The sequence below is a fragment of the Pteronotus mesoamericanus genome, unplaced genomic scaffold (genome assembly GCF_021234165.1).
Source record: "Pteronotus mesoamericanus isolate MK-2021 breed Mesoamerican mustached bat unplaced genomic scaffold, CSHL_Meso_final contig_74, whole genome shotgun sequence".
Taxonomy (NCBI): Eukaryota; Metazoa; Chordata; class Mammalia; order Chiroptera; family Mormoopidae; genus Pteronotus; species Pteronotus mesoamericanus.
Genome location: NW_026555247.1, coordinates 30,770,190 through 30,789,477, shown reverse-complemented (window position 1 = coordinate 30,789,477; position 19,288 = coordinate 30,770,190). Strand labels below are relative to the sequence as shown.

The window sequence follows — 19,288 nt, the reverse complement described above, 5'->3', positions numbered from 1 at the left end:
TTCTGGATTCAGAAAATAAGGGCAACTTTGTGAATATACTAAAACCCACTGAGTTATATATTTTACGATGGTGGATTTCATGTTATATGAATTAAATATGAATTAAATCATGTTATATGAATTACTACTTTTAAAGCTCAACAATGTAGGAATGCCATATTTTGTTTTAAAAATAATTGATTTGTCTTAGAGAGGTGTTAATTCATACTTGCTTACAATGAAGTCACTTACCAGTGTTGTCCTCTGTATGCAAACAGTAATACCCACCTGAAACCAATGAAAAAAATATACTCTGAGCCTAATTACCACAAATAAAACTTATTATTTGTAAAAATATTTATTATTTAACAGGGTCCTGAGAGCCAATGTACTGAGCAAATGCGCTCACAAATCAGGACTGAGTAACTGAAAAATCCTGGAGAAACAGCAGGGCAAATCGGTGATCAGGACCCTGTGAAATGACACGGGAATGAAACTCAACTGCACATATTATCCCGGGGGACCCAACCCTGGCCGATCATTAGTATTCCCTGGGGAAGGGTTACCAATACAAATTCCCGGGCCTCTCCAGAATAGACTACAGAATCTCTACAGGCCGGTGTGGGAACTAGGAGTTTAAATATCCCACTAAGTTACAGCAGAAGAGCAGCAGCCAGGTTTGTGAACTGCTTTCTCCGTCATCATTCTTTACCTAGGGGCGCATCTTCTAGAAGGTTGAGCCTTGCAACTCCCTCCAGCATCTCAACTCATTCTAGGGCAGAAAGACCTATCTTGATCCTGTATGATCCTGTTACAGTTTAGAAGAACAATTTTGAACCGGTGTGCCGCAAGAGTTTTTAAAACCTGCAACACCCAGCTATTTGGCCAGGGGCACAGACCTCTTTTCCCTTAGATTGTCAAATGAAAACGTGGCAACAGTCAACACAACGGTAGGCAGTCAGTGTGAATGAATCAAAATTATACCTACTTTTTCTGTGTGTCCAATCAGCAAAACATATATTTTTCTGGTGTGCTGCAGTTTTAGTCATCAGTTTATGTGTGCCAAGAGACTGAAAAGGTGGAAAATGGTGGGTTCAGAGCAATTTCCTCTTGCTCATCGTCACCAGCCAAGCTTGGCACACAGCTTGTGGGTTCCTTCTGCTGAAGCCGGTTACTACAATGCATTTAATGTGCCTTCCCAGCTACAGAGAACTTTTGTTTCCTCACATACTCTGAATTTTGTTTCCCTGACAATTAGTAGCTCCTACAATGTTATTTTACTCTAAAAACAGGCACAAAAATGTTTCATGAGTGGTTGAATTCAATAAATTAAGCTTTGAAAAATTGTTGAAAGATTTCGTATTTGACCTGAAAAGCTTTTCTGCTTATCTTTGTAAGGGGGCTGCATGGCTTACTTTTTACTTTCTTAAAAATATTTTCCTAGGTCCTTTTAGCCAGAACTTCAGCTAGGGAGCAAGAAAAAGAAATATAAAATCCTTGAAATTCTGTAAAGCCTTATATTGAAAGAATCTTTGATACAAATCATATCTCTTCAAGGCTGGAAAACCCTGTGATGGAACAGAGCAGATTAGGAAGTCTCTACAAAGAGGCCAATGTCTTCTTGAGATCGATCAGTGAGAACAGAAAATGGGTTTTTCCAGCCCAGTAGGTCTCAAACTTGGATTTTTTTAAAACCCTCTAATGCCCAGGCCACACCCCCAGCCAAGGACATCTGACTTCTGACGGTGAGGCAAAAGCACTTGTAGTTTTTCATGCTCTCCAGATGATTCCAATATGCAACCAAGTGTGAGAACCATGGCCCTCTCTCCTAACCCAGAGAATCCTCACTGCTAATGAATGATTCCTGATTCATTCATTGGGTAATGTCATTTTCACACTATAGCTAATGGAAGTCAAGAATGGACCACTATCATGAAGACATATCTTCTCCTAAGACAGTGGCAGGGTGGGAAGATTGTTTTTTCTGACCATAATCACCTGCCTCAATGGGCCAACCAGCACAAGCTCCTGGACAGGTCCTTTCCCATCAGCCTATCGCTTCTCTCTGTAGAGTTAAGTGACATATGCAAGGACATCAAGTAGATGTAGGAAAATGGAAGCATCTACTGTTAAACAGTGTCTCCACTTAGAAAAAAAATGTTTTAAGTTAAAGAGATGCTTGTTGAAAAGATGTTTTGCTACGTTTTCAGACGTTGGCCTAATCATCTTGCAAACTGGGTTCATGTTCCAGCTGGCTGCTGCTTTGAGGAAGTCATGCTAACTTCTACTACTTTGCTTCATTATCTGAGAAAGGACATACTAATCCAAATATCTGCCCACAAAGTCTGCCTCTCTGAGATGTAAGGAAACCAAATAGATAGCACCTATGGATTGATTCATAGGCACGTATCTATAAAAATAAGATGAGTGCCATATTATTACAATTTTCTCAGTTAAGCACAATTCTAGGTAATTCCAAGAATAAGAAAGATAAGAAATCCAAGACCTCTTTGGGAAAAGAATGCAGGCTGGTCACTGTTTTAGCTCCTATTTTATGAATATGAGTTTAGCTCGAAGTATTTTATGAGCTTAACAAATCCTGGAAAAGAGAGATTATATCTACAAAAAAATGGAGTTAGTCCAAAGGAGGTGCTTATTTGTTCTCACAAGGGCTTCTTCTACATTATGGAGACACTTATGTTAATTGAAATTTATAAATTAGAATTTTATTTCTGTAATACATATGATTGAGGTGGAATGGAAAGTAAAGAAGGTTATTACACATGATTCTAAATCCTTGTGTGTGTGTGTGTGTAAATCCTTGGGGAAAAAATAAACAAATGTTCAATGAGCTCTACACCAGAAAATCTAGGACTTTATGTCTAAAAGATGTTTAGAGGAGAAGAGAAATCTCATAAAGGATGAGCTAGTAGGAGCAAAAGTAATCAGGAAGGCTTCACGGAGGAGGTGAGATGAGAGCTGGAACTTGATGGGGAAAAGGGGGACTGGGATGAGCAGAGCAGTGTCATTGGCTATAGGAAACTTGGCTTAGATGGAAACAGACACATTGTGGGGGCCTTGGCTGCTGAGATTGGACCTGCTGGGACAAGGGCTGATCTTGGTGTAATAGTAAAAGGCAGCTGTTGGAGTCCACAGCCCTGGGTTTAGACACTCATTTTTAGTCATTTACCCAACATGTGGCCATGGGCAAATTACCTAAGCCTTGATTCTCAGGGTCTTTATCTGCAGTTGTAGGTATGGGAAATACCTGGCTCAATGCATTCTAACACCATGGATTTCCCTCCACTCGGCTTGCCAAGAAATACAAAAACATTAAAAAAAATTAACTAATGATACACTGTAACAGAAACACAAAATAATTAATCAACAATTAACACAGGTTACATTATAGCCTAAAATGAGGTCACCACATTTCTCAGAAAAAAAGAAAGATAAAAACGGTGGTATAAACATCCCTAGGAAAAGGAATGGCCAACTTTTAAAAAGCTGGTTTTACTTCTACTTAACAAAGCACTAGATCATTCCAGTCACTTTTATCCCCTCCAGGAGCCCTGATTAAAAATAAAATATGTCAACAATGACTAATTACAGCTTTAATGAATCTATTGTTTACTTCTTGGCAGTAACCTAATAAATCGACCGCATCTTAAACTCACCTAGCATTTTCCAATATGAAACATTTATAACTTTGTCTTTGACAACTTTCACCCCCAGCTGTTACTGGTGAGAAAAGAAAAGTCATCATTAGCACAGAGACATTTACAGCTTTGCCCACCCTTCCCTGCTGTTCGGTACATTTGAAAGTCTAATCAGAACGGGGCAGGAGGCAGCTTCCTGTGCCTCCCCAGCAGCCTGGGAAGGTCCTGATAGGGCACAGCAGCACCCAGCACAGAACCACGTGGGTCTCACGCCAGGGTGTTCTTTAACTTCACAGCTGGCAGAAGTTGTCTGGTTAATAACAATTTGGGGCTGAGAAATGCCATGAAATATTCAAAAGTGTGTGCGGTTTACAGAAATTACACTTAAATAAGGTTGCTACTCAGAATCATGCATTATGCTTTTGTCCAACTTTTCCTTAGGTTGAAAAGGAGACTTTCACGTGGAAACACAGTCTCTTGACTGCTCCAATCCACAGTGACTGTTCTCACCGAAAAAGAATCACGATTTCAGCCAAGAAATAAATGCCAGGAGTTGGAGTTTTCATAAGCTAAGATGCATTGATTGTAAGACAGTTCTTATGAAATTAGTCTGGTATTTTCCAGAGTTGATCTAAACTGAGAGGAGAGCTCGCAGCTTGCTGTTTAAACCTGGGCTGGGTTATGTAGTGTCTCATCTCTGCAAGAACACCAACCTCCCTGCAGTCCACTCCCGCCCAAGGAAAAACATTTCATTCTCCACTAAAGATTTACCTTTTACCTCTGGAATTTTGAAACAAAAGGACAGATATCCTGATTTATTACAGTAAGTCAAATACTGAAAGGTAAATGTTAACATCTTGGTGGGAAAAGAATCACAATAAGGTGTCTGTCACAAAGAATACATTTGTTACACCTGACACTTTTCACTTCATTAAAGTCTGCTTCTCAAAGAAGTTCTAGGGAATCTATTTTTTTTTTCACCATCAAAGAATGCTCTCCCTATATTCCATTTTCATCCATGTTTAAAAAGAAAAATCTAAATATCTTTCTTTCACTGTCTCATTTCCTAAGGTTCCAGTGACCTTAACTAAATACAAGTTAGAATTTCCTTGTGGCTGAACTGAAATCTAAACCCATCTTGGCAAGTAACATTATTACAACAAGAGGCAAAAGTATGAAAGTTAAATGCTTGCATATTAAATTTTAGGAGTATAAATTCTACTTACACAGATTAAAAAATAGAGAAGTTGCACATTCGTTCCGTCTATATACTTCTGTTAAATACATTAAGGTAAATATACCACTGACGATTAGGGAGTTTAGAGTAAATTGGCTCTGCCCTTCTCTGATAATACCAGCAGCTAATCTTCTAGTTCATTTTTATACAAACACAGGCTAATATTAAGTCCATTTTATTTCCCCTAATTAAGCAGCAGGTAGGACTATGATATTATACACTTGATAATCTTCCAATTTCTAGAAGAGCTGGCTCTCCCTGGGATCTAAAACAGAAGCTAGTCTTATAAATCCAGCTACAGTAAGGTGTCCTTGTTGAATAATTGAATAATTTTATAATTTTACAAATGTCAGCAAATGATATACTATATCTCATGGTAGACAGGTTTACATTTTCTTAGGCAATACAGATAAGTGGAATAAAAAAATAAGGAATAAGAATGCAAGCTGGAACATTTTTCTCTCCAGCATAACAGCACTGACTGGGTTACATCAGGTATTGATTGCAGAATATCAGCAAGGCCATAATGAGCACACAGGCATAGTCATACATGCACACACACACACCAATGCAGACACACACTGCACACATGCATGCAGGTACATTAAGCAAGAAAAGGTCTTTATGCTGTGCATCCTCTCCCCAAAGCCAGTCTTTTATTTAACCTAATCTTGTCAAAGGTAAGCATACTTGAATGTTTATGAAGCCAGAAATTTATGTAATTTACAGTACAAATTTTACAAAATATACACTTTTGAGTTTTTCTATGCCCATAATTTAAAGTGGGAGGGTGAAATTATCTTTTTTCGTTGAGAATTTGGTGCAAGTTATCCAACACACAAAAGCTACTCTAACTGTAAGGAGTCGGGTGGGGTCCTCCAGAAATGTGTATTCCCTTTCCCTGGGAATAAGGTGGACTACTTCCTGGATGCTCAAAAGAGAATACACAAGAAAGTTCGTTGTGTAAGGAGTGAGTGGAATGTTGGCGCACCACACACCACCAGCCTCGTTAAATGACACTGACAGACTGCCCGGGTGGAGGCTTCATGAAGTTGGACATTAAATGTGGCACAGGGAGCTTCAAAGGAAAGATCAAAAAGCTGCCTGGGGACTCGATGCTGTCAATGACCTCTCTGATTTTTGCTTTTGATAAAAACTAGTACAGCAAACACATTTACAGAACCTCTGTATGTAGAACACTAAACCCAGGAGAGAGGAGGAAATGAAGGAAGAGAATGGAAATACATGAGGGACAGTTTAGAAACATTTAAAAGCAAAGATAATAAGGTATTAGGTAAGAAATTTGAGAGACAGTCTGAGTTTTATTATCAAAACTAGACCTCACATTATACTTGTAGCACAGCTCCATTTAGAAAGCAAGGATACTAATCTCCCCCAGACTCACTCACCTACTCCCTCACTCACCCAACAAACATTTACCAGGCACATACTAGGCACTGGGCACGTAGAGTTTATGGCTGGATGAAATGGAATGGCATAAAAGGTTCCACTACTCTCCTGACAACCGGAATGGTTAAAGCAACCCTGGTACGCTCACCACAGGCCCAGTTTTTGCCGCCTCCTCTATTAATAGTGTGTCTCCTTCCACTCTCAGTAGGGTCCTATATGGAACAAACTGTATGGTCACTGCAATTCATAAGAGCCTCCTAACTTGTCTTCGTGCCTCCAGTTTTGCCTTTCCTCCATCCATCCCCCACATAACAAGCAGAGTTGCCTTTTACAAATGTAAGTTAGACCACATCGCTGTTCTGCTTCATATTTTCCAACGGCACCCCATCAAGCTGAAAATAAAGCCTAAAGTCCTCCTTCTGCCTTGCAAAGTGTGTGGCCCAGCTGACAGCCCTTTACTACCTCTCTGTTCCTTGCAGAAGCCATGCTTCATCCTGCCTCAGGGCCTTTGCACTGGCTGTTTCCTATTACCTTTCCTCCTCCCCAGTTTTCACACACTGTCTCCTTACTATCACTCAGATCTGAGTTTAAATGTTCCTTCATCAGATAGATCCTGCAGGGCCCCCAAATCTACAGAAGGCTCCGATTCATTTCCTATGGCATCACACAATTTTAATTTTTTGTATAGCCCTTCTGACCCAGCTGATGTTTGTCTTCTTGCAAGATCTCAGAATCTCATGCAAGAGAACCATTGGCCCAAACCCTTATTTCTGTGATTCTACATGCAAGGCTCTTAATGGGGCAACCCGTTATTTTGGACATCAACTTTGGAGGATACATAATATAAATAACCTGTACTTCTGGTAAAATCATGAATCATATTTTGAAATGTACTAAAAAATGGCAAGTGTTTTAGGAAAATTCCAGAAAGCATCATCACCAAAGGAGGCACATAAAACTCACACTACATGTAAACTGAAGGATGAAGTTTGCCTGATCCCTTGTTTCCACTCTGGACTTACCCCTGGACAGAGGGTAGTTAATTGCTAAGTAAAGCAGGGGACTCTGGAGGCAGGTCTGCCTGGGGACAGATTTCAGCTAAGGTGAATGCTCGGAACCTGTACTATGGAGATCTTATGGAGGATTAGAAAAACATTTTAATTAACCTGCTTTATTTTTCAACCTCCACACATTTGTAAAACAAAGGTATAGTTGACCTTCCCCTCTGTGGCACAAGACAAACATCCAGAAAGCCTCTTGTTTTTTCCTGTATTTTTCTCCATAATTGTTGTCTAAAAGTGGCCTCTGTGGGCAGTTTTTTTTTAAAAGATTCTATTTATTTTCAGAGAGCGGGGAAGGGAGGGAGAAAGAGAGGGAGAGAAACATCAACGTGTGAGAGAAACGTCGATCGGTTGCCTTTCACAAACGCCCCCAACCAGGGCCCTGGCCCGAAACCCAGGCATGTGCCCTGACTGGGAATCAAACCAGCGACCATTTCATTCGTGGGATAATGCCCAACCTGCTGAGCCACTCCAGCCAGGGCATAATTTTTCTTTTCTTTTTTGGAGTATACAAAAAGACTTTTTGGATCCCTGCATCTGCTCAGCCGCAATGCCTGAAGTCTTCATCAAAGCCTCATGCAACAGACATTCCTTATGGGTCTAGTGAATAGAAGTAATGTTAACTGTATTAGGAAAAGAAGTTACCAAGGAGGTTCACTCATTCCTATTGATTATGTTAACTTATCAAATCATTACCTCCCACAGTCACCAAAAACTAAGCCTTCCAAGGCAAGTTTTCATTAGCAAAGCACCTGGTATAAAAAAAGACAACATATTCTGTTGACTGGATTATGGAAAAAAGGCAAAGATTAAAACCAGGCATATTTGTTTTAATGATGTTCCTGAATGGGCAAATAGAGAAGAAACTTCGTAAAATAAGGTCAATGGGCAGAGGGAGGGTCACTGAGAAAAGAGGGGGTGCATGTCCAAGTCAAGCTCCTATTCCAAGACGACGTAACACAGTCTAAATATCCATATTGTGGCTGGTCCCAGCCTATGTTTGTCAAGCTCTTCAGGTTCTGAAAGCTACTGTGAATAATGAACTTGGGGAAACCTCTCTGCCCTTTACCAGTGGCATTTAATTGAATATAATAATCATTTGCACGTTTACTAATGCACGAAGGCTAAAGCTGCACGCTGAAACAAGATGCAGTAAAATGGTGAGGAGTAAAGGGGAAATAACAAATTGTTCAGCTAGAATTTGCAAAGACATATTTGCATTACTTGATTCCAGAAGTAAAAGAAGCCACAGGCAAAAAGCTGCCAAAAAAAAATTCAAATGAAAATGGTCTGAAGAAAGAAGAGGAAGTGAGGTGAAAATATTAGGAGATAATGAAAGGCCTGGGCTGGATAAAGGGGAATTTGATAAACTCCTGACAAGAACTATGTATCATTCTGAGCTTATAAAGGCGAGTCCTTCAACCAAGATAAGGTGCTCACAGAAATACGCATGGAGAGAAGTATGGTCCAACACGCATGGTTGTGATACTTTGGAAAAAGACAGAATCAAAACACTTTGGACCAAGTCACAGAATTAAATAGAAACATTAAGACAATTAGTAAAACATTAAGTTGATCTGGTCTCCATTCCCCCCCCCCCCTTTTCATAGTCTTTAGAGAAAACTATACTTATAATTTCTTTGTTGCAATCACAGCATTATCCTTTGGATTCTGAGCCAAAACCCAATTCCAAACTACTGGAATCACTCAAAAATGTGGTTTCGTGGATGTCTTTTGTTTTTTTAAATGAGTCCACATGCCATAGACTGCCAAGCATGAAGCTCTCTCTGAAAGTCACTGGACCTTAGAGAGTTCTTTCTCATCAACTTTTTGATAAGTGTTAGGATTTCAGGTTAGTCCATCCTCTGAAGATGCTCCTAGGCGAATTGAAATTGGTTTTTTTGTTGTTGTTGTTGTTTTTATTCTGAATATCATTTATTGCAAATATTGAATCTTTTTTTAAATGATCATCAATTACTTGTCTGCTTGATGAAGATTATATTATATATCATTTGACTTCAGACTTATGTCACTCTGGGCATGAAGTAGTTTATTATGCTGTAATACAGATAAATCTCTTAAGAATAATTGTTAAAGTTAAAAGAATTTAAGATTCCATTGTAGCTCTATGGTCTCTGAATTCATGGTAACTGTGCTTGCAGATTCACCCTCGCTGATACCCCACTTTGCCAAACTACCCAGAACACAGTATATCCTCAGTTTTAAAAGAGAACATCCAGAAAGTTCAAAAAACATTTACTGAAGATTAACTATATGGACGAAATTTTTATAAGTCTTGTAAATATGGAGACGGATGAAAGAAGCTAAGCCAGGAATAGAATTCAGCTTCTACCCTGTGAATCTGCCTCAGATTTACCGGATGATATCATTATCAGGGAATCACCTCGAAACAGATACTCACATTGTATTCTCTGCTGCAGAAACTAGAATGGTTTTGTGGTCTGTCTCTCCACCACATATTTCATAAGACATGTCCATAGAGAAAGAGAAAATATTTGGCATGTTCAGGAAGAAGATATCCACCCCTACTGTTCTAATTCAGTTCCTTCACTTAGTCACACATCAAGACATGGGTACAAGAAATACACATGATTTGAGCCAAAAGATAAGGTTCATTAGCAAATGACACTGTTTCCTTTCCTCCTAAATCTCAACTCATAGTTATGTCCATTCAACCTTTTTCACAAGCCCTACTTCCTCAAGTGATCCTTCCTTCTCAGGTGATCCAAGACAGGTGAACAATTACAAAATCCAGAAATATCTTGTAAGAACTATCTTGTAAGAGATGAAGGAAACTTGACCCCGAAGGAATTTTACCTGTTTGGTTTGTCTTGCTGGTTCTCTCTAGAAGACATTTTGGCTGAGAAAGTCATCCATTGAGAAAGAGAAACAGCTGTTCTGAATCTTTTCTGAAAGTAAAAACAGTTTCTGAATCTTGTTGAGAAAGGTGGAGTCTCAAAATTAAGCCAGATTGGGATGTGACCTTAGCAAGACCCGGAGTCAGACATAGATCGAATCCCAGCTCCTCGAATTTTTAGCTACGTGGCCTGAATAATTTATTGAACGTTGGTCCCAGATCCCTCTTGTGTGAATGGGTCATTTGGTATATTTGTGTAAAGAACCTGGTTTACCACTCAGCATGCACACCTGTAGATAGCAACAATGTCTTTGCAGTCTCTGAATTTCTTTTTAATTAGTGCTGCAACTGGAAACATTCACTAGTAACATTGCTCAATTTGTACATTAAACTTAAATAATAACTACAATAAATAACTTTGTTCCTACTCAATTTGTATTTATCTCATACACTTATAAAGCGCTCAAGCCCTATGAAGAAAAGTAGCATGGGATATAATGCTTGCTCTAAAGGGTTTATACTTTAAGAAATGATTTTTGATTGCCAAATTATATTGTTAAGTAAAAATAGGTGTGTGCATTTGTCAAAGAACACTGGACTATATATACTTAAAATGGGTGTGATTTTTAGTGTGTAAATTATTTCTCCATTAAATCGCTGAAAGAAAATCACTGGAAAAAAATACTGTTGCCCAAGTAGAATCCCTAGACATACTGATGAAATCAGTCTGGAGTGTGTGTCTTCGGTAGAGGAGTTTTAGACTCATATTAGATTGCGATTCTAATGGGACAAAAATCAAAATCCAAAAGCAGACAAACAAGATACCAAACAGTGGGAGGGTAATTTCGGGATGCCAGAATTGGCAAAGAAAGCCCAGGGTGCTCAGTAAAACCTGAATTTCAGACAACGCCAATTAAACTTTTAGTGTGAAGTCCCAAATGTTGTTCATTGAACTGAATGCCATGTCTTTCATTTGACAACCCTAAATAGTATGCTAATTTTTGTGCAAAAAAAGGGGGGGGGAGAAGAATATGTGTATCTCCTGTTTATTTATATATGTATAAAATAGATTTTGAAGATTTGCTTCTGGGGAGGGGAGCCAGATGGAAAGCAAGGAAAGGAAGGACACTTTTCACTGTATACTTTAGCGCCTTTGGAATTTTGAACCACACAAGTGTACTACGTACTTTCAAAACCAATATAAAATTAAAAAATAAATAATTTCCAACAGGAGTGAAGAATCACTGCAGGGAGACAAAACTGATACCCATGGTTCACTCAGAAAACAAAACTGATAGGGATCTGCCCAAATACTTGACTCTATTGTACTCCGGTTTTTTAGTATAGTTAGATGTAAGTAGACTATTAACAACCACTTGTTGAGTTGCCAGACTGGAATTAATGTTAACAACCTCCTGTTGCATTGCTATTATGCTAGGCCAGTGGTTTTCAACTGGTGTGCCGCAGAATTTTTAAAACCTGCAATACCTGGCTATTTAGTCAAGGGCACTGACCTCTTCTCCCTTAGATTGTTAAATTAAAAAAATAAATAAATAAAGCAAACACAATAGCCATCTGGTGTGAATGAATCAAAATTAAACCTCTTTTTTTGTCAGATCACCAAAATGTATATTTTTTGGTAGGCCGCAGAATTTTAATAACTTGTTTATGTGCCATGACACGAAAAGGGCTGAACGTTAGCTGTGCTGATAAGAACTTTACATACATTAGTTAATTTAATTCTCACAGAAACCTTTGGGGGGTTCGCCAATGAAAAGACTGAAGCACAAAAAGGTTAGTTAGCATGCCCAGAACCACACAGCGGATGACTGGCAGGCTTAGAGTTTGAATCCGGGTCCACGAGAATCCACGGCCTCTCGCCTTTAAACAGAAGACACAGCTGTCCGTCTTTCAGAATACACATTCCTAAAGTCAGAAAATTTGCATTTGGGCATGAAAATCAATGCAAAAAAAAAAAGAAAGAACAGCAACGAAGCACTTTTCTATACTAACATCCGTCACTGAGCTATGAACCATGACACACTGTACGTACTTTATTTTTAAGTAAATAAACAGATATACTCACTGTATGCAGCATTTGTGTTCCAGGTCTGTTGTTCATAAATGAGACTTACACAAATGTAAATGTGTTTAGAATAAATTGGGGGTCTTCTTTTTAAACAAACCATTAAATGATTTTTTAGAAGAGAAGATATTTTGTAACATGACTGATCTCCATTCCATCGCCTTTGGCCAGTTACTAAGTGAGACAACCCAGGAGTCTGTGAGTTGCCCTTTGGACTTGCGGGTATTAATAGGATTCACAAGTGACGGTTTATGTGTGAAGGGGACTCTGCTAAATTACAAAGGATTTACCTAGTTAAATTTCTCGCTTGAGTCCGTCTTTGGTTACTTTATTTAAAAAGCACAAGGGAATATTTGCCAGGGAGAAGCAGAATGTCACTCAACTTACCAAACCAGTACTATTTTCATAGCTTATCAGAGACAGGAACATGTTAGAGGGCTGTTGAGTTTTCTACTGTGAGTGGTTTTCAAACAATTTCTCCAAAATTGATTTTGGCCTGTAGATTCCATACATTCCCAGTGACCCTTCTTCATTTTGCAGGGGGTGGGGAGTGAGAGGAAAGGGGACTGATTCTCTGTTGGACACGACAATCGAAAGCTAATACTCCGAGTCTTTAAAATTAGTCATCTTAAAAACAGCTGACCAAAATTTATCTTCCCACTGAGATGGAGCCTCAGCCTTCCCACACGGGTGTCAGGGTCTCGGTCAGACGTTGGGACCGGGGTAGCGGGAAGGCAGGGGGCGCCGGCTCCCACCCAAACGCAACCAGGGCAGGGCCTGCTGAAGTTCAGGCAAGCCCTGACCTCCCCACGTTCAAACCCGCGCTTCCTCCCATCGCACGTCAACCCCTCTGAGCCCCAGCGACTACAATTCCCATTCACACTTGTCATAAACAGACTCGGGAGTGAACATTTAAAACAGTGCCCCAGAGATGCTGGCGGCCAGGCCAAGGCCCCACTTGCCAGTACTGCCAGCTTGGTATAGCAGGTATGTACCGTCATCTATATACTCTGTTATTTTCTCTCTATTCCTCATAAAAGGGACCATTTTCTTTGAAAAAACAAAATTAAAGAATGCGTATAAAATGCTACATCTACACCATCAAACTTATGTCTAAAAAGCTACAAGTGATGGAGGATTTTACCCTACTTTTAGCTCCCTCCACCTCACCACCCCTTATCACCCCACACCATACCATAAAACTTATTTTTTTCTATTTTTATATATATTTGATGCAGAAGATCTTTTCTGCATCTGGCAGTAAGATATTGCCAGTAATCTGCATAAAACTCATTCATATTATTTCCAATAAATCAAATTGCATCTCCATTTAATTGTATTTGTTGTATCTAACCGAATCAAGTTTTTTGTGTTCCCTTCTCAATTTTAAAATTACAGAAATTGAATTGTTTCTATCTCTTATAAACTATGATGGCTAAAAAATTTTTTCCCTCACTTTTCTCAAGACCTCATTTTTTTCCCCTGTAGGTCAGCAGCCTGGTCTAACTTAAATGTCTCCTTGTCTAGAGTCTGTAGAAATATAGGTACATTTATTTATTAATAAGTTCCAGGAATTTTTCCCATTTAATATTTCAGCAATATGAAGGCCCAAGACTCAATATAAAAATCTCTGTACAAAAATTGCTGAATATGTAGGTTTAACAAATAGCCACACTTATTTTTATAAATTCTGACAAGAGTTAGGTTAGTAATCAAATCAATAAAAAAATCAGGACAAATTAAGCTCAAGAATTTGATCGTTAACAAACCCATAATGTGGGAAAGTGTAAAGGAGTTTATAAGCTTTTATTGACTCTGTTTTTGTTTTTCTTAACATGTCTTGACTCACTATAATATTTGAACCTAAACTTTCTACCTTCCTCCAAATCTTATCAGAAAATTCTTAGCACCAGTGGGAGAATGAATTAGTAACTGAAAATGAGCGTGGATATTTACAAGGAGGGAGGCTTGGAGGGTGCGGTTTCAGGTCTTTCTGGTTAATCACAGCGGTCAGGTGTGGACTGGAGGCGACAGTCTTCCTCGTTCACCTGGGCTGCTCCTGGTGACTGTCCGACCCACAGGCAAAGGCAGATGCCCTCTTTCTACAGTGATTTTAGAGGCACCCAAATAGCAACCTGATCAAAGGTATCTCCCCCTCCAATTTACCAGAGGACTGGGTAATTTCACCATTACAATAGTTTCATTGGAAGCTCTTTAGGAATGTAAATGTGTGCTTAACATGGAGCGCTATATTTTATGTTGGCGTTCCAGCGACACACAAACTTCAGATCCCTGTAGAAATCCTTCATGGAAAATCTCAGAGATTCTATTAGTGCCTTGGGCTTTGTTATTTGTCAATATAAAGGCAATCACATAATGTCCGCTTCTCCATCATTTTTAAAACTACAATTAGAAATGTTGTATGTTATATTATGTGCTTCATACCATAAAGTTACTCTTAGAATATAATAGAAAAAAATGTGTCTCTCCCAATAAATTGATATACTATTTTTAATCTGATAGGAAAAGCTATATTACTTTGTTTGTTTTTGCCTCTGCTACCTGGAAGATCAGAACTCAAGGGGTCTGCTTAAATGTAATAGGCACCGACGTACCTCTGGGTAAAGAACTTGACCTTTTCTACTTCTGCACAATATGACTCCATGCTTGCTTGTTTTTCATTCTTCCTTTAGCGACTTGACTACATTTCATCTCTCAGCTATTGCAAATCTTTTCATGGGAGGAAGTAAACACAGTTGATTCTTGTTAGTCATGGTAGTTTCATTTCGTAGTCACTGAAAAACTCAATCAGGGAATGCTGTGCTCCCAGGGTGGGTACAGGGTGCAGTTCCTGTGAGCCCCTGGTCACAGTATTTTCACCACCTGATCAAACCTTGTTTTTCTATTTAAAGACACATATTTACTATATGCTGTTGACTCATAAACACTAAGCTCACGGTCAACAGCTTGCAGCTCATGCCTGTACGAGCTTACAGAGCACATGCGTATTTTCTCCACAAGGCACTCCACGGCCTTCCTGCGCTTAGACACTGGGCAGCAAGCACTTCAGCGCTACCCTTGGGGGCCATTTTAAACAAACAAACAAAAAAACTTCCAAGTAAAAGCACAAAACTGTAAGAAATGTGGCACTAAATAAACCGTGAAAAGAACACTTTTTTACCACATGAGCTGAAATAAGAAGGCAGGGTGTCAGCTTGTTTGACCTCAACTGGGAAACTCAGAATTTTCTCCACTTCCACGCATGTCTGTGAATGGTGGCAAATGCACCGGGGTATTGATTTGGTGGTCACAGATGAATTTTAACCGGTAGGCAAATTCACAAAAATGCAACCGCCAAATCATGAGGATTGATTTTCCGGTTTCCCAAACTTAACACTATTACATTTTGGCCAATTAGCATATTAGGAGCAATTTGAATATCAGATTGAGGAGTAGAAAGGAAGGCCCTGAGGCACGGAACCAGGTCGGTGCACTTCGGGCACCTTGCGGAAAGGCCAGAGCAAAGAGGGGCAACCCCACAGGAGCTATCACACATGGGACGTGTTTTGCTGTGTGTAATGTACACTTTATTGCCCAAATCTTTGAAGGAAAAATAAGGATGCGCATTATACATGGGTAGTGCTAATTCCATATCTACATAAAAGTGTTTAATTCTTTTATTTATGCTTAAGCATTAAAAGTGTAACTCTAGAAAGCAATGACAATATCCGTATGTAAAATAGTACCCTGGAATATGATAATCAGTTTTGTTTCTAAATATAAATCAAAAAATAAATCGAGTTAAAAAATTAAAATGGAAGATTTTTTTCCTGAAAGCTTGGACCAAAAAATGTGGGTGCGCATGATACATGGCAAAATACAGTTCCTAGGAAAGGAGAGGAGAGACAGGGGAGCTAACAAAGGAGACCGCTTAACCTATTTCACAATTTTACTTTGTTCCTATTGTGGTAACCCTTTTATTATATCCATTATTGCTTAACTAGGGTAATTCAGGGGGACTTTTTTCTTTCCTAATAAATTTCTACCCTAAATTTATAAAAAAATATCAGCCTATATAACCAAGTATTGTAATACTAATACATCTGAGGGAAAAACAGTGTAATACATAATGAGTTAATTTTGGCTAAATTGTTAGTAAAAGCTGTTAACACCAGGGTCTGAGGGGTAACTCCACTTTCTAGTATTGTTGATGAAAAATATTATTAAACCTGGAACAGCCAGTCCCCTCTCCCTCCCACACCATCATATTCACAGTAAAGCCAACATAAAGACACACACTAGGCAAAAAAAAAAAAAAAAAAAAGTAGAAAGCAGGTTGGAAAAAATACATGTGAATTTTATAGCACTAGTTTTAGAGCAGATCAGTCCATTCAATTAGGATGTTGCACATAGTAGGTCCTCTAGGGATCAGCTATGAAAGAAGTAGCTCTACATTATAACTAATTAGCTCATAAAGTGAAAATTCAGTCTGGTTTTCTGTCTGTACTTGGCTTATCACCAACACTAATTAACCCTCTTGGATCTTTTATTCAGTGAAAATTACAGGGACTATTAACACCATGAAGCGCTGAAAGTATTTTAACTCATGGCTATTTGTCATGGTTGACGGCTCACTCAATGTCCTTTTCCACAAAGTTATTTCCTGTAGAGGACATTGATATATAGATAAACCATAATTGTACACTGTATGTTATTCATGAACTAGGCTTGGTTCTTGAAGTCACACCCTGTTATTTCAGACTCCACCCTAATTACTGTGCTCCTCCCCTCTTCGCTGAAGCCGGCTCAGGGTTATGAAATGACTGCTCTTCTAATTCTGTGGCGTTTATACTTCTGGTCCTTCATTTGGACGCTGGTCCTACACCTATTTGGATGAGTATCTGACACAGAGGTTCCAGCATAAGAGGGATGGTTGCTCTACTATTCGTGGTTCTTAAAAATTATTTTAATCTTGATTATCTGAAGAGGAAGAAAAATATGTAACTCCAGTTTGACCAAAATTTATAAAATTTGAAGAACTATTTCAAAGAAGACTTCATCATTCACATTTTGTATTTCAGAAGAATAAAAATAATCTTCCTGTTACTATCTGTTATCTTAAAGTATTAGAATCAAGTGAATTGAGTTAAAGGTTAAAATGTGCCTGATTTCCAAGTAAGCCAGTTTGCTGTTTTATTTTATAATAGTTTGACATTATTCCTCTGGCCCAGCTGATATACAGCAGGTACAGTCCAGGGTGGCTTAAATGTCCCTGATTTTCTCATTGGTCAGCAGATGCAATGCTATTCAATATGTTTACTATCACCCCTGGTTCTTGGGGAATCAGGAAAGAAAACAGAAGAGATGAGTGTGATTATGTCCCTTACCTATTTTTAAAACCAGTTCAAGTGCAAGTTCTTGGTACAGAGAGTCAGAAGCATCTTCTTGATACATCATAGTTTACCACTGCTAAACCAATGAATGAGTTTTATTGAAAATGTAAGAATATAGGTATGCTATTACCACAAAGCTTTAATAAATACTCACTGTACAGGGTGCTAACTTATTTTAGTGCCTTCCTGAACCTCAATCATCAGGAAGTTTTACCAGAAACTTCAGTCTGGTTATGTTACTTACTGACACAATAATACCCAGTAACAATGGTACAAGTCAATTTGAAGAACAGCAATTGACCTTCATAGAGGCTTAGAATTTCTGCTCATTAAACACACACACACACACACACATACACACACACACACACACATGCATGAGTTCAAATACTCATGCATTTGAATACAACAAATATTTTTCTCTGAAACTAGCAAATCTAAGGGGAAATTATTAGTTGCAGCAGACCACCAAACTAAGAATATTTTTAAATAGGCATTTTGTCCTAAAAAATAATGACAGCTAAAACCTAATGAAATGGGTGCCTTAAAACATAAGAAAAAATTTTTTAAAAAGATATTGCAGTCAATATTTAAAAGTCTGCTTTGACCAAGAGAAGTAAGTAATTCTGCTTATCCTATTGATATCTTCCTTTGTCTTTCTTGATATCATCACTTAAGCTTTGATGGATTTGACAATGTCCTGATAAACCATGTTATCAGCAACGTGGTTTAAAATATATATTCACATTTCCTTTCCCACATAAAGTGTTACAGAAATTTTTTTACAAAAAATAGCTCGAAAACTTCAGTTCATTGAAAAGAGACAGGAAAGGACTTCAGTTTATTTCATTGTGTTCTAATTCGTCTGCTAAGAAAAACCCATAAAAATATTACAAAAAAATTCAGTAGTTATGATAAAATAAACAAGAAACTGCTTACATATCATTTTTTACACACAAATGTGTCAGTCACTTCCATGCCAGTTTTCTAAATGTCACTGACTTGAAATGAAGTATTGTTTGGAAATAAGCCAAGCACAGATAGAACATCAGGACTAAATTTTCCCATGACGCACTAGTTAGTTTTACCCTAGGGTTCTACCTTAACATAGCAGTCTTATGTCATTAGACACCTGACCTACCTTGTTACTTGGCAACACATCCAAAGCTGCTTAAGCAGCAAATGCTGAACTCCATTTTGCTTACTATGATCAGTAAGGTATGATTTTGTCTCCAACTCAGACTGTGATCTCTTTGTGATTCCTGTGAACTGTGTATATTCTCAATTTAGAACCATTTAATTCCATGTCATAAGCAGATCTACCCAGGCTGGCAGGAAACTGGACTGAAGTATACTGGTGTCTATTTCTAAAGGTTAAAACTCAGAGGATAGCAATGGTGTTAACGATGGCTCTAAAATTACCAAGATGCAAATAACCAAGTGATCTTTTGATACTATATATCTATAAGGTTGTCCATTTAGCTTTCAATAGTGAACCCGAACCTGTAGAGAAACTACAGTTGTTTCTAAGCCCACCTCTGAAACTAGCAATTGGCTGAGGTTCGCTAAGAAAAATGCCACCGCT

General features: G+C 38.5%; 1 protein-coding gene across 1 annotated transcript in view; it reads right to left on the bottom strand.

The window, feature by feature from the left end:
• The window catches only part of RAB27B (RAB27B, member RAS oncogene family), a 32,941-nt gene extending 22,683 nt beyond the window's left edge, over positions 1–10,258 (bottom strand). The window contains exon 1 of the mRNA XM_054583689.1: positions 10,185–10,258. Coding sequence (XP_054439664.1) covers positions 10,185–10,240 — 56 coding nt within the window. The 5' untranslated portion in view covers positions 10,241–10,258. The remainder of the gene's footprint in view (positions 1–10,184) is intronic.
• Between the last annotated feature and the right edge of the window lie 9,030 nt (positions 10,259–19,288).